This window comes from Vespula pensylvanica, chromosome 1, assembly GCF_014466175.1.
Source record: "Vespula pensylvanica isolate Volc-1 chromosome 1, ASM1446617v1, whole genome shotgun sequence".
Classification (NCBI taxonomy): Eukaryota; Metazoa; Arthropoda; class Insecta; order Hymenoptera; family Vespidae; genus Vespula; species Vespula pensylvanica.
The window spans coordinates 8,352,152-8,367,151 of NC_057685.1; the positions used below are offsets into that span (position 1 = coordinate 8,352,152).

The 15,000-nt window shown below is 32.9% G+C and overlaps 1 protein-coding gene across 3 annotated transcripts in view; it reads left to right on the forward strand.

Moving 5' to 3' along the window:
- The window catches only part of LOC122635529 (protein O-mannosyl-transferase TMTC2-like), a 235,297-nt gene that overhangs the window by 190,814 nt on the left and 29,483 nt on the right, over window positions 1-15,000 (forward strand). For all 3 annotated transcript variants that reach the window (XM_043825868.1, XM_043825853.1, XM_043825859.1), the window contains one exon: window positions 956-1,041. In XM_043825868.1, the coding sequence (XP_043681803.1) occupies window positions 956-1,041 (86 nt within the window). The remainder of the gene's footprint in view (window positions 1-955; window positions 1,042-15,000) is intronic.

Genomic DNA, 15,000 nt, shown 5'->3' on the forward strand with positions numbered 1-15,000 from the left:
TATAAATATACCGAAATAAATATAATCACATTTGTAAAGGACTGAAAAGGAAAATGGAAAGATAGCTTTAGCTTAAAAGTCGCAATGTATCTTGACCGATTATCGGAAATAAATTAAACGCTGAACTCAGCTCGACGTATTTGAATTCGGATCCGTTCTTAGGAATAAAATTAAGACGTAACCTAACGCGAAACTTTTAAGGATCAATCACGAAATACTTATCGTCTTTTCTTGCTGATAAATACACTTGTCGAAACAATGGATGACGATAAGCTGGCATTTATTAAGCACACGTCTAAAAAATCGTTAGCAATTCGATAATTCCAACGAATGTAAATTTAATATCTATCGTGAGTATAAAAATATATAATAAACGAAATAAGAAAAGACATAGAAAAATAATATCGTGGAGCATGGCCGAAGAAAAATAACTATGTATATGAAAAAGTTATAACCGAGGCCCATTTCTATTCCGATAGCACGTAAGGACGAGAAAAATATTAGCGATAAAGCGTTCTCTTCGCACGTATGAACCTAACGGCCGATAAGTCACCACTCGGAAAGTGATATTTTCATCATTTTCACTACGACAACGTGCTCGGGTAAAAGAGATTAATATCTCTGTGGTTTTCGCTTATAGTTGTTCTATCGAATGTTCTAACTATGATATTTATGATGTAACGATAAATATAATGATATAACGATATAACGATACAACGATATATAATGATACAACTCATTATTATATTTACTTCAAATATATATGTATTTGTATTTTAATTAAATATTTATAGAAATATTTTTGAATATTATTGAAATATTAAAGAAATATTATAAAATTTGTTCAAACTTATATTTAAATATTTATTAAATATTTATGATTATTCATTTGATATTGATAAATGAAAACATGATAAATATTGATTATTTTAATGTTTTCTTCTTGTTATTTCAGAGGAATCCTTCAACAAGACAGAAAGAATTACGAGGAAGCCATATTAAGCTACCAACGTGCGATTCATTTTCGACCTTCGCTGGCACGTAAGTAGTCACCTACCTTTATCATTGAAATTATGATAATTAGTCGGATAGAAAATCTCGCCAATAAAAGAATCATATCGAAGCACAAAGTAATTCTTAATTATTACACTTAATTATCGAACGAAATGGTCTTTCTTATTAAAGATCGCGTAAATTATTTTAAAACGAGAAATCTACAAACCTTTTCCTTTCTCGTTTAACCTTTTAATTCTTTTATTATTTCATTTGTTATTGTACTTTCTTTTTGAGTGGAAATTTTTTAGAAAGAAAATATATTAACAACATAAATGGTTAAATAATATCACAGAAATGCAATACGTTCAAAATTAATATGTTGAAATTCTGCGACCACATAAATTTAATGATAAAATTAACGACAACGACTCGATGAATGTATCGTAACTACCATTAACGATAATTACACTACACACGTTTCGAAATAAACACGGAGCCAACTTCAAAAGCTTATAATAAGGACTTTAAATTGAGAAGCGTTATCTTTGAAAGCACACTAACGAGATGTTTCGTCGTCGTAGCCGTTGAAAAAGATAGATTAAAAGTTAGTCATGTGATATCGTATAGAAGAAATTAATAGTTTATAAAAAAAGAAAGAAAAGAAAAGAAAGGAAAAGAAAGAAAATACAAAGAGGAAAAAAAGCATAAGCAAAAAGAGAAAGAAAAAAGATCGAGAGACGGCACAACGATTTATAGAAACGAGTCGTATAAAAACAACGCGTAGATTTATTTCACGAATGCGAAAAATATTATTGTCGGGGGAAATTAGGCGAAAGAGATGAAACTATAAGTTATTGATAAGGCGTTTTCTCGAGATACATCGAGAAAGTAAACTTTGCGACGTGCCTTCGTGGCTACGAAACTGGTAATGAGGCGGATAAAGAAGAATAGAAGAGGAAAGAGAGTGTAGAGGAGAGTTGGAGAAAGCGGAAGTGAACGTCGAAAGAATGCGACAGGAAATTGGATCGACGTACCTATATGGGTCAGAGCAGCGTTCTAATGGAAAGAGAATCGGCTTGTGACTTCTTAACGAGGCGTCTCGTGCTGCAGCAAAGTCAGAGATAGAAATATACAGAAAGAGAAAAAGAGAGGAAAAAAAAAGAGTAAAAGGTAGATCTCGAAACGTGCTCAGGATGTTCGTGCGAGAAAAATAAAAAGTAAAAAAAAGAAGAGAGAGAGAGAGAGAGAGAGAGAGAGAGAAAATGGCATGTACGAGAGAATAATGTGAAGGACAAAGAAGAAAAAAGATGTCGATTTTTGTTTTTCTTTCTCTCTCTCTCTCTCTCTGTTTCTTTTTTTCTACGTTCTTTTTATCATCCGCTCCAATCTACGAATCTACACGTTCAACGACGTCGATTTACTCGAGATCGATGTTAGAAGCAGTTCGTTACCGAAGAAAAACTCAGAGACAGAGTCGAGTCTGTTTCGGTCTTTTACAAGACCGACAAAGCTTTCTTCTCTCTCTCTCTCTCTCTCTCTCTCTCTCTCTCTCTTTCTCTGTCGTGTTCTCTAAAACAAGTAGAAAGTCTCGGTCATCGCACGACCGCCTCCAAGAGAAGAAAATCGAGAACGGCCGTCGAGAGCCATTGGAAATTTATGGACGGTATCGTATCTTGTCGTTTCCCTCTTGAACGTGTGCACACATGGGTCAAGTGGGTGGATCGGAAAATATTTCGACGAGACCCCCATACATACTCCATCTAACTTTCTCTCTCTCTCTCTCTCTCTCTCTCTCTCTCTCTCTCTCTCTACCCTTCTCTTTCTTCCTCACATTTTCTTCATTCCACTCTTTCCACCTAAAATATTCTCTATAGACGGACACACACATACGACCTTGATACTTCGTCTTACTCTCTCTCTCTATCTCTCCCTCTCTCTCAGTCACGAAGGTATTTTCTTCGCGAAACCGAATTTAATCTCGTTTTCCAAGCAAATAGACTACTACTCTTGAGAAACGATGCCGAAAGAGGGGAAAAAGGTTGAAGGAGAAGGGAAATTGATTGGATTGATTTTTCGTAAGTTGGCATTACGATTTAACGGTTCCGATGGTTGTAGTGTAATATACGTTTTCTCTCTTTAGAAAAAAACTTCCTAAAAGTACGATACAGATCTTTTTCAAACGCGAGATACGTAAATTGTGATGAACTTTCGATAAAATATATTCGTTATATAAATTACGTTTCAAAATAAATGAATTTTTATTTAATGTTTCCTATTTATTTTATTTTTACAGAACGGTGAACATTGGAACAATTATGCGAATGTTTAATTGTAATTCGGATCGGATCGTTTCGTATCGAAAGGAAACTTTTTTCTTTGTTACTGAACACAAAATTCGTACGTACGTTTTATACGTATTACTGATTAACGTTTTACATGTTTGAGACATAGTTTCTCTGTTTCTGCTAGTAATTTTCTCCAATAGAGTCGGTGAATTCAATTACACGGAGCAATGGTTCGAACCAGTGAGAAAATCATTCGATTTTAGTCGACTAACAGTTCAAAGTTAGCCATATTGTAGGAGTTTTCTACACATGCATATTCTTATAACTTATGCATACATTTTCTTTTATTGTTAGATTTACATTTGTTAGAGAAACGTTCGGAATGGAAACTTTCTTTTCGAAATAATAAAAGTAACTATCAAAAATAAAGTATCAAGAGTAATTTCAAATAACAAAGTTTTCCTTTCGATAAATTTTTTTGTGGTTGATCTAACAAATATGTGAATACCTATAGAATATTTCATCGAATTGATTAAAGATAGGGACATTGATTATTGCTGTGTAGGATATATTCTTATATTTAAATTTTTCAAATTATCATAATATTAAAAACATTGAAAAGGGATTACAAGCGTCGAGGAATTAATGGTACTCGACATCTACGAAGAAATATTCGAGGAACTCGACTTCAAACTCCGAGAATTTCTTCGCAAAGTTCATGGAGATTTGATTTCTCTACGAGGGCAATTTTCTTCGACATTCCGCACTTCACATCACGATCTCTCCGAAACGAGAATTTCCGGAACTTGGCGTTACAATGCTTCCGACAATTTTCCTTTTGAAGATAAAGAGAGAAAGAGAGCTCTCGAAGAGAGATATGATGTTGATTTCTAAACAACCGCAATCGGCATGGTATCTATGGTTAGTTGTTAATGTTAATTTAAGATCATTTGACATTTTTTCAATTATGAAGATCTATAGAAGATCCATTCTGATCTTGTTCTATCAATAATAATTTTAAAAATATTATATTTTTGAATCATTTAAAAAAACAGAGATATTTATGTATCAATCTGTATTTCTTATTGTGAGAAAATTCATTTACTTTTCTTTCATATGTTTCAATAAGCTTTGAGGAAAGAGAATGAAACAAGTAATATTTCAAAAAGCCCTGTAATTATAATATAATATCTATTTTAATTCCTGCACGGTTAGTAAAACGTGTCTCGATTGTCCTTTTTCGAAAGAATGTGGGTTTTTTTCGAAAGAAAGGCAAAGGAAGAGAAAAAGACAAAGCGGGAGTAAAAACTGTCGATGATCTTGTATAACAATTTTCGCGTTTATAACTCAAAGTAAACGCACATAAGAATTTTTTTTTAATTGTGAAAGCAGCACTTCAAAAACGAACCAACATTTCTGTCGCAATTATAACGTATCTGTTAATACTGCTATAGGTTTAAGTTTCAAAGGGAAAATTAATGTTTAAAAATATTTAAATTTCTTTGCTTTTTCATGGATCAAATAAAAACGAACGAGCTTGTTTAAAAAGTAAGTTAAAGATCGTACGGATTTTCGATCATCGTTGCCTGTAATTTTCAAATAATCGAAAATTATGAAGTATCATTAATTATCATAAAAACGTATCTCAGATATTCTTGAAAAACGATATGAAGTCTCCACAACAGAATTAATGTAGTAACGTATGTAATTGATCTATAAGATGAGAATAAAGTATACTTTTTTCATTTCAAAAAATTCCAAGCTATTAACATAATGTTGGTATCATCGGAAAAAGTAATTCTTAAAGTTCTATTACTCATCAAATATAATTAGTATCTACTAAAATTATTACAAAGATAAACAAATACATAAACAAACAAATATTTGTATAGTAATAACAGAACGACTTCTATGCAGAAAACCTCGATGTGTTCTGTGATATAACGAAACAAAATCCTCTCATTTCAGTTCAATAATAATTTAGGAAAGTGCATGTGAAGAGATTCTCCATATTATATATGGAGCATCAAAAGTTGGTATGAAAAGTTTCAACAGACTGTTAATCAGATCTGTGATCTGAAAAGAACTGGTAGATTTAGTGAATACAAAAAAAGATTTGTCGAGGTGTGATTTCCAAACGACCTGACGTTTGTAAGCTGTATTCATATTTTCTGTATAATAAATTTTTGAAATATGGAAAAGACTTTACGCTCACTCTCTATATAAGTGTGTATATAAGTCTATGATATAACTAAATTTTATACTCTGTAATACAGTACGTGTTAATTTAATTCTTTTTAATTTTCAATTGAAATTTAATTTTTAATCCATTTTTAATGAAATGGATATATATATAATTTAAAAAAGTAAAAAAAAAAAGCAAAAAAAAAGAAAAGATTAAATTTATTGCTCATTTTATGCAAGATCAAAAAATTATATCAATCACTTAGGCTACTTTTATAATCGGCTATTCAATTATTAATAAAGCTAAAAAAAAAAAAGAAAAGATAATAAAAATGAGAATCTATCATTGTAAATTCATAAGTACGAGTCGACTACCTCTAACAGACCTAAATCAATGCTCAATAAGAAAGAAGGGTATTGCAATAAAGAATGTACGCCGTAAAAATTTGGAAGTCAAGAAGGTCAGCAAATATAAGAGATAGAAAAATCTCTTTCCGTCTCTTTCTTTCTTGTCTACGTTAGCATAATACTGGTACACGAGCATTTTGCCAGGCATTGCAAATTTTATACTCTTACAAACGGGGTGCTTTCACTCCTCTTGTCGTAATATGCCACTGTGAATGCAGAATGAACGTGTCTTCGTAATGGCATATAGTTTAATACCTTAAAGAAACCTTAATTTCGCGTTAAGGTGCTGGACAAGAAGTAAAACACACTCTTACATTCTATTAAGATCACCTGCGAAAGACCGTGATTTACATCGCAAAGTTACATAATACCGAAAGGAGGATAAAGATAGAAAGAGATAGATAGATAGAGAGAGAGAGAGAGAGAGACATTTGTGTTCGTGCTCTATCGATCGATGAGGTGAATATGTGAAAAGTTATATCGAAGTATTCTGCTATGTCGGTTGGTCATTTAAACTTTTCAACGACTTTGAGAGTATCGAAGAAAAGAAGAAAATACTTTAATATAAGAAATAAGTGCAACGTGTTCTTAGACTTCGTATAGCACGTCACGTATGACGTGTTAATTTTCTAAGATCATTAATATCGAGGCTAATGGTCTCTCTTGTTGGTTCCTCGAAGAATGAAAAGTAGAATGTTAGAAAAATAATGTTCAGCGCGTTATAACTTTACGTTAACCTCTTTTTATTATTATTATTATTATTATTATTATTATTATTATTATTATTATTATTATTATTATTATTATTATTCTGTTTTTCCTTTTGAACGCATCGAAATAAATAATGTTTTTATTATATATTTTTAATCAATGATCAAGCATACCGATAACGTGTACTAACAAAACAGAACATTTCACCAGAAACTGTGCCGTCAAGCATTATTAAATAAATATTAAACACGACTTGTTTATCTGAATGCTTCGCATTTTCCAAAAGCGTTCGAACAAATTTTTGCATTTAATCGCACGATTATTTACATCTTTTTTATTTTATATAGAAAGTATTTTATTTAGAAAACTATATTTTATATAGAAAGTATTTATTCAATCAAATATGTTATACCTACTGAAATTACAAGTATACAAAAGATGTATATATATATATATATATATATATATATATATATATATAAACCTGAAAATAACCAAAAAAAAAAAAACACGAAATATATTACTTTCCAGAGAATTGACGAAGATCAAATTCATTTATCGGATAATTATACTTTTTACAAAGTTTCTTAAGAAACATGAGATAAAGATTATTCGCAATGGAAACAAAACGCAAAATAAAGGGTGGCCTGAATGAAGGTTGTAAGTTTACGAGAAGAATCAACTAATTTCTTAGAGAAGAGTGTCGGAAGTCCATCGTTACGCAATGTTAACATGTTGAAATGAGACCCACGCAGACGTAAAGGGCGGACATTTTACGTCGACTTTTCTTTACTAAGAGTGAGAGTGCAGTGTGAGAAAGAGAGAGAGAGAGAGAGAGAGAGAGAGAGAAAAGAGTGATATAAAGACAGAGATGAAACGAGAAATACAGAGATAGAGAGAGAAAGAAAAGTTCTAGTAGACTAGAGCAGCAACAGCAGCAACAGTAGCAGCAGCAGCAGCAGCAGCAGCAGCAACACAAGTGGCCGTCAGCACGTCTGTTTGCTCCTTCGTTGTCTTGTTTCTCTCTCTCGTAACGTCGGTTGCTTTAATTAAGTCGCTTGTCGCTTAAGTCTGTCTCAAGGTGCTCTATGCGGATGCGCGTAGGCGAAAGGTGGGCCGCGTTTAGTGCCCGAGACGAGAGCTACGAAAATGTCTGGAAAGTTTCTTCGTGCCAGGAAAGGGATATTTCGTTCGCTCGAGGCGTTTCCGGGTAGTGCAAAGTGTGCTTCCTTCAGTCGCGAGTGGACCCTCCTTAATCCTTAACACGTTATAATAAATTATATACCACCTACTAAAAATTTAATGACTATATATATATATATATATATATATATATATATATCCATACTTTCTACCAAAAACTTAATAATTATATGTATGCTTATATACATATATATATAATTATCAAGACTTTGGTAGGAAGTATGTAATTATTTTTACGAATTTATATAAAGCGTTGAACTTTATCTATTACATTCTTGATATATTAGATCTTATTTTTTATTTAATTAATGAATGTGAATAAATTGATTAAATAATTCATTTTTGCACGATTTGATAATGTAACGTTAAAACAACGATATTACGATTTAACGATAATGTTAAAACAACTTCTTGTATGTATTTTAAGATTGCTCTGTTATTTGGAAAAAAAATAATAATTATTTAGGAAGAGTTCATATTATTCGTAAGAATGAAAATTATGGGATATAAATAAAGAATCGTTAAATGTTATATTACGATGTTCTAACTTTGATAATTTTATATCTTTTCCGAATGATTTCACAACGAAATTTTGTTCGCTGGCGAATTAAAAGAAGAAAAATGTCTGTTTATTCGTATGCCATCGGTAAAAGTTTACATTGAATTTCGAAGTAGAGCCTTTAAGAGTTCAAAAAAATATACACGCAATGGACGCAAAACTAGAGAGCAATATTGTTTTATTTGAATACGTTCGTCACATGTTTTGCTTCGTGATATTTTTTTACTAACTTTTTACGTTACCTCGAATCAAGAGATACAACGTTACATCGAAATTGCGAGTGAAAATGGATGAAATTTCCTATCGTATCCAGAGAAAGATAAATCACGTTTTCAATTAATTAAAATGAACGAATCAACGTCTTCAAAGTGTTCATTAAAAAAGAAAAAAGAAAAAAGAAAAAGCGAAAAAAAATTTCTTTTAATTTAACGAACCTTACGCATAACCTCGCAATTTGCATTTTCATTAGAAACGAATCGGTTACCACCTTATCCTTATTCCTCGATATTCTCAGCGATATTTGCAAATCAAATATTATTTTATTCCTCATAATTTAGATGACTTTCGTGTATAATATCGCATTAAATTATGACGGAGAAGAATTTCAAAGCGTTCATAACGAAATTTGGTCTACAAATTATTAAACGAAATTCATCGAAATTAATTCGTTTGTCGAATTAAAAAATAACAATAAAACCTCACTGATTTCGCATTTATGCCGCGGCGTATGAATTAAATCATATCACGACTGCAATGCATTATCGATAATATATCAAAAACTTTAACTGATAAAAAATGACAGGAACGAATATATGTATAAGCCCATGTGCCCATGAATGTGTATAATTAAAAAAAAAATAAATAAATAAATAAAAACAAAAAAAAGAATGATGTATTTAACCAATAGCAAAACCAACGGAGATTTCGAAATTTAGTTAGAACTCGCTGTGCAACACGATCGAACGTGGACGCTCAACGTGACTTGGAATTATTTATCCCCGACATTAATTATTACCACTCGCTACGTTATTCGGTGCTCGTGCAATTGAAATTGTTTCATAATTGAATGGACATCGGTGTTAATCCTCGAGAAAGTTCCACGTTAAACTCGCATTATCAGATGTACGTAATACGTAAAATAGATACGTAGTAGGTACGTGCGTTGTTTATCTTATCTGTAGTCTACCTTACGATTTCCGAAATCTATAAAAACACGTAATACACAGTATATCCCCCAAAGAAGAGTTTTTCTACGAATAAATGTAACATTGGAAAGGGTCGTTCGACGAGTAAATACAGACGTTTCGTTTACTTCTTTTTTCAAACGTCTTTATTCTATCTTCTTCAAGATCACAAGATCGAAGATCAAAATATTTATATCGTCGAATTGAACATTTTGAAAGATACAGCGATGATGATTTAATTACGAAGAAAATTATATTGAAAAGAAATTTTGTATTAATTACAAAGTTCTTTCTCGTAATTAAACAATTTCTTTCTTTGGTATTTTTTCATGGGTCATCAATATCGACGGATATATTTCCAAGTGCTCGAGTTAGGCGAAACATCCTACGTATATATATATATATATATATATATATATATATATATATATATATATGTATGTCTGTGTGGGAGTGGGTGTGTGTATATATATATAGAAAGAGAGAGAGAGAGAGAGAGAGAGAGAGAGAAAGAGAGAGAAAGACAGAAAGAGAATCAGAGAATCAAAGAGAGGAAAGTACGCGTAGAAGCAAAGTGCGAGTATATACAGGCAACTACCCAGCCAACAGCCAGCCGGCAACCATCCACAAATTGGCGGCCGATCGAGCCACTAATTACTCGGACCTGGTCGTGTTTTAAAAGCCGTACGATTACGGACGATTTACGATTTTCCTTCGCTTTTTGGAAGGACTGCCAACTCTTTCGAGGGTTCGACTCTTCGATACATGTTTTTTGATGGAGAGTTCGAGAAAAAATGGAGAACTTTACGTAAAACGTTCTTGATGTTTTCCAATTCGTACTTTCTTTATTAAACGTAAAATTCTCTGACTTTTCTTGATTCATTTTACGAATATAAATTATTACTATTGTATATTACGATGATTTTGTTATTTTCCTGGAAGAGATGTTGTATTCCCGTTGTACTTTTTTTTTTGTTTTGTTCTTTCACTACATTTTACGATATTTTTCACTACATTAACGTTTGATCGACGTTAATATTTGATACCTGCATATATATATATTTGAGTTATTGTATGGATTAAAGAATATATTGTACTTACATTTGCATGCAATATCTAATTTCGATAGCGACATCATTAACAATATATACAAACATGTTATTACTTACATAGAAATAATATTTTATATCTGCGCTTATATGCAAAATCTGATTTTAATAACTATATTATTAATAATACATAATTATATATGTATATACACGTAATAACATTGTGTATCATATGCGGTATAAATACGAACATTTTATCGCATGTAAATATCACAAACATAAACGATTAATATAGAAATAGACTTTATTATGAAAAAAAAAAAACGAAAAAAAAGAAAAGAAAATTAGTAATAAAAATTAGGAGATTAGAAAGTATATCTTTCTTAAAGAAATGGCTAGATGAAAGATTAAAAGTTATAAGGTAGCTTGTAGAATTATATCGATCAGTGATACAAAAGAGCAAGGTGATTATAGTACTGCATTTGGCAGTAAAATATACCACCATCGATCTTTTGTAATCTCTCTCTTTCTCTCTCTCTCTCTCTCTCTCTTTCTCTCTCTCTCCCTTTCTCTCTCTTCGTACTCCATATAATCCTTCGAAACGTTCGAGGCGACGAATCAGGTGGTGACTCTCAACGTAACCGAGACTAGCATACGTACTTACATATATACATATGTGTATTCGATAGAAAGGATAGAGAGAATCGCAATAATAGAAGGGAGTGTTTGAGAGAGACAGAACATAGAGTAGGTTGGGGTTATTGAGGAGTGGAAGAAGTATGAGCAGACGGAAACTGCTGTTTCATCTCCGACTCCGCCAACTTGGCAAGACCACCGCTCTGTTTGCTTCCTAATTACGAAAGAGAGAGAATAAGACACGAGAGAAGACAGAGAAGGACAGAGAAAGAGAAAGACAGAGATAGAGTGAAAGAGAGAGAGAGAGAGAGAGAGAGAGAGAGAGAGAGAGAAAACAACGAAACGAGTAAATTCAACTCTGGCCCTCCTGCAGAATTAAGATTCCATCGCAGAGTCGAGTTTTGTGTGTGCCTTGCAATTTTCTGGTTAACCTGACTCGACCTTAAATCCTTCACTTGATCGAGTCACTCCGTAAACGAACTGCACGATCGGTAGAATATTCTAATTCGGACTACGTCCATCCTTCTCTTCTCTTTCTCCTCTTCTATCCTCCTCCGCAAATATACATATACGTTAGAGAACTCCGAAGGTATATTATTTTCTTCCTTTTTCATTTTGCCTTTTAGCATGTTACCATTTTAAATATGCAAAATTGTATTTTGTATCAATAAATTTATGATGAATGTCAAGTGAACATGTATCGATCATTCTAATCGAATATACTCGATTATAAAATTTTAAAAATTATTGGAACGGTATACTCGAAAAATCTTATTTCCGCAATATCTCTATTTAAAGTTAAACAATTGCTTTATTCCGTCGGCTTGAAAAATGGCCGATTGTAATTTTATAATTATTTGAATTTAATTGTGTTTAAATTAAAAATTTCTAGCTCTTTCTACGGTTTATTATAGATATATGTAGAAATATATGTACAGCTTATATACATAAATACATAGGTAACAGAAATATGCGCTGACGAGTCTCTGGTAAAATACCAAACCCAAATATAGAAATACTATGGACGTGGAAACCCTTTCGCATGTTATTCTCTTCCTTGTTTTTATTTTTACGTCTGCCGTTATCTCCTCCTCTTTAATATTTATTCCAACCAGCACTTTAATTAGCGCCTTTCAATCCACGCCCGAAACGAACAAATAAACTCAGAAAAAAAATCAACTTCAATATTTACGAGGATGCATCCATTGTTAGCTCCGTTGGTAGCTACGTTATTACTAATACTTCGATATATATGTACATATATATATATATATTTTTATAAACTACACAAGGTACTTCATGCTCTTCTTCTTTTTTAATTTCTCTTTTTCTATCTGCCAACAACCGATTTCAATTGAACAAGCCGTTGTAATAAAGTAATATTTATCTACTACTACTTCTACTATTACTACTGCTACTACTACTATTTATCTATGTTATACTTGTTAAATATTCTCATAATTAATCGAACTCCGGAGCACAAATTTAGATATTCAACGAGTTTATTCCACGTTTATGCAAATGCAAATAAACGTTACGATCTCTAACGCGATTTTTAATCTAGATAGTCCGTCCATGTGAAGTAAGCGAAGAATATAAAAAAGGAAAATACATAAGTGTTCTATTTACGTGTCGTTCGTATAAACGGAGTATTTTAAAAATAGTCATGTGGAGAGTCCTTACTTTGTTTCTTGTAAAATATTTTTAGCAGAAAGTATAAAGGAATATCGTAATAAAGACATCGTCGTAATATGTTACTGTTAAATATATACCGAAACGAAAAATGAAACGAAAATTTACATCTTACTACTAGAAATAAAAAAGAAGAGAAAAACGAGAAACCTTCTCGATTTCATAGAGCCAGAGATGTAATTTCGTAAAGAATTAATTACAACATTAGAGTGTAAACCAATCGAAACGATGCACTTGCAAGGCAAAGATTATTTCTTACTGCTGTTATTTAAAATAAGAAAATGAGAAGGATGAAAGAAAAATTATAGAATTTTCAGTTTTCTCCTTACAGCTAATAAAGAGAGAGAGCAAGATAGAGATAAAGAGAGGTAAAGAGAGAGGGAGAGAGATAAAGAGAGAGAGAGAGAGAGAGAGAGAGAGAGAGAAAGGAAGAAAGAGGCGAAGCATAGTGGCAAAAGTGGAAGGAGAAATCTCTCGAGTTTCCTCGATCCCTCGTCATTAGCCTCTCCGGTGGGTCCAGCTACGCAATTTTCAAACTCCGACGTGCAAGACCACGAGATGTAATCGTATTACAGGACCACCAACGTCATCGACTAGTAGCGCGCGCCCTGGTGGTTATCTCTGTATATACATATTCCACGTATACACACAAGATACACACAAACATGTAGAACTCGCAACTAAATTCCAACACAACTTAGCCGCGGCATCGTGCATCACTATCCAACCAGTGGCTGTGCGGAGGTTGCTACTCTAATTCCATAGAGTATCCCGAGAGACCGCGGCGAGGAAAATGGATTGCCTGACTCACGGCTCGTTCCTTATTCAAAATAATGCGAAGCATAGGTAGCGACCCCCCTTACTACTCTTCTAACCCCACAAATTCATGAACCGGGAATGATACGATGAGAGAAAGAGAAAGATAAAGAAAGAGGGTCTCGTAGAAATGGTCTACGTAGAAAATTGCCATTCCTACTCGTTTCAGTTTCGCCTTAACAGGGACTTTTTGTTAATTAAAGTCAGGAAAGGGTGCTGGTAGTAGTTCTACTGATGGTGATGCCGAGAAGGGTGTACTCGAAGGGGACAGAAACTGTGAAACGTGTCTAGAAAGTTCACTGAACGAATGGCAAGCGACGTACACTGAATGAAAAAGACGAAGGGAGAGAGAGAGAGAGAGAGAAAGAGAAAGAAATCTCGGACTTTACCAAACAACACCCAGCGATCTTACGAACGCCTTTCTAATACTCTTCGATGCGCTACAGATTGAAAGGGATAATGGCGAGCTCTCCTCGGAAAGTGTACTTTCGAAGTTCTCGACTAATCTCTCTCGCCTTAGCTCCGCCAATTTCTTCCCTTAGTTTAGCGAGATTTTCCAAATTACCGTGGAGATCTTCTTAATTAAGCTTATACGTTACTCCTTATGGACGAATTACGTATTCGAAATTTCCAATGAAGGGATATTGAAAATCTGACTTGGATCTTTCTTCTTCTTTCTCTTCTTCGATCAAACGGCTCAGTATCGATTTTTCAACATTTCTATGACATTTATTGATCAATGAATTTTCGAGATCATCGGTCTCTTATGACACACGAAACTTTGCCATATAGCAGACTTTTTCCATCGATGATTCTATCTCTGTCTAATCGATAAGATCGCGATCCTCCCCTATTTGTTTGCAAGACGAATCGATCGTGATGGTAAATCTCCGCAAAGTCCGAAAGTGGCGATAAGTAAAACGTCGAGTCGAGCTCTTACGAAGGAATTTAAATCGACTCTCTCTCTCTCTCTTGTATTCTTTCAATTTCCATGAATCTATTTCTCGTCTCGTACTTTATCATTCGAGTTCCTTCTGATTTAAAAATTACGAAATAGAAGTTGGTATGATTTTAGAAATATCATTCGATCGTTGTACGAGTGTTAATAAGAATAAATCTTTGCCGATCGTATGAAGTTTACTATTACGATGGAAAACTTCTTGTTTAAATATATCTACACATTTCGTTATAATAAATAAACTTGTCCACTTTGCTTTAATTAATATATAAGTGCAATTTTTTTAATTTATATAATTCAGATCGATATAGCAGAAAAG